This window comes from Gavialis gangeticus, unplaced genomic scaffold (genome assembly GCF_001723915.1).
Source record: "Gavialis gangeticus isolate Ggan-Ray unplaced genomic scaffold, GavGan_comp1, whole genome shotgun sequence".
In the NCBI taxonomy this organism is placed as follows: Eukaryota; Metazoa; Chordata; order Crocodylia; family Gavialidae; genus Gavialis; species Gavialis gangeticus.
The window spans coordinates 152,071,243-152,072,396 of record NW_017728992.1 but is presented as its reverse complement, the minus strand read 5'-3'; the positions used below and the strand labels follow the sequence as shown (position 1 = coordinate 152,072,396).

At 66.1% G+C, this 1,154-nt stretch overlaps 1 protein-coding gene across 3 annotated transcripts in view; it reads left to right on the top strand.

Moving 5' to 3' along the window:
* Window positions 1-465: 465 nt before the first annotated feature.
* TMEM55A (transmembrane protein 55A) overlaps window positions 466-1,154 on the top strand; it is a 68,905-nt gene continuing 68,216 nt past the window's right edge. For 2 of the 3 annotated variants that reach the window (XM_019527910.1, XM_019527909.1), the window contains exon 1: window positions 466-654. In XM_019527910.1, coding sequence (XP_019383455.1) covers window positions 549-654 — 106 coding nt within the window. In that variant the 5' untranslated portion in view covers window positions 466-548. Of the gene's footprint in view, window positions 655-1,051; window positions 1,079-1,154 lie in introns of all 3 variants that reach the window. The other variant, XM_019527908.1, reaches the window with a different exon arrangement.

Below are 1,154 nucleotides of genomic sequence, written 5' to 3'. Positions count from 1 at the left end.
TATGGCACTCTTGACCTTATAGTGTTGCTCCTATAAGAGGGAACAGGACAAGTTGGCAAGGGCAAGGGGCCTTTGAGCAGAACAAGCCCCAAGGTGCCAGGAGCTCCCTCTGCAGCGGTGCCAGGGGCAAGCACAGGTGCCCTCTTTCCTGATCAGCTCCCATTAGAAGCACCCCCCCCACCCCAGCTAGAAAGCTCAGGGATCCCCTGCCCTACCCGCCCTCCCCAAGGCAGGGTGGTGGCAGACAGCAGGAGATACCACATCGCCTCTGGTTTCCCCCCTGCTCTGTCAACTTCGCCAGAGGCTGCTCTCAGGGCAAGGCCTGCCCCTGGCCACCCCCATCCATCAGCTCGTGGCAGAGATGGACGGAGGCAGCGCTGCCTAGTCCCATCCCCCTCCGGGTTTTTTTTTCCCCTCCTCCCTCCCGGCCCCACTCCCAACCTCCTCTGTTTGCTTCTCCTCCCCCTGCCTTGTGACACACGGAGGGAGAGGGAGAGAGAAGGGCTCTTCCCTGGCAGCTCCTCTCTGCTGCTGCCGGTGCCGCAGTCATGGCTGCGGACGGGGGGGACGAGCGGTCCCCGCTGCTCTCGGCGCCCAGCTCCGGCAGCGTCACCCCGACCGCGCCTCCCTACCTGCCCGACGGCAGCCCCCGAGGTAAGGCCCGCGGAGGGGCTGCAGGGCCCGCGGCGCAGCCAGCGGGGGAGGCAGGACGATGAGTTTGCAAGGCGCTGCCTCTGCAGCCATCGGGCTGGGGGCACCTCCTTGCCGTGCCCTTGAGGGGCTCCCGGCCCCGCCACGGGGGAGCCTCAACTTCTCCGAGGGCCCCTTGGCGGCGGCTAAGGGCGGCCCCGGCTGCCTTCCCGGGGTGGGGGGCCCAGCCCAGCCCGCCCGCTGCGGGCTTCTCCCCGTGACACTCCCCAGCCCCGCAGGCCAGGGGTGGGGGTCCTGCCTGGCCTTGAAATTTCCCTCCTGCTCCAGCCCATTGTTCACTCGGAGTCATGTTGCCCGGCGGCCCGTCGTCCTGCGGCCCCGGCTCCTCTCTCTCTCCTAGAATTGCGGAAAAGCTGCGGGACAACAGGTAGTACTGGGGGAAGGGAAGGACAGGGCAGCGTGGATCCCCCAATTCGTATGGGAAGTAAAAAAAAAAAAAAAAA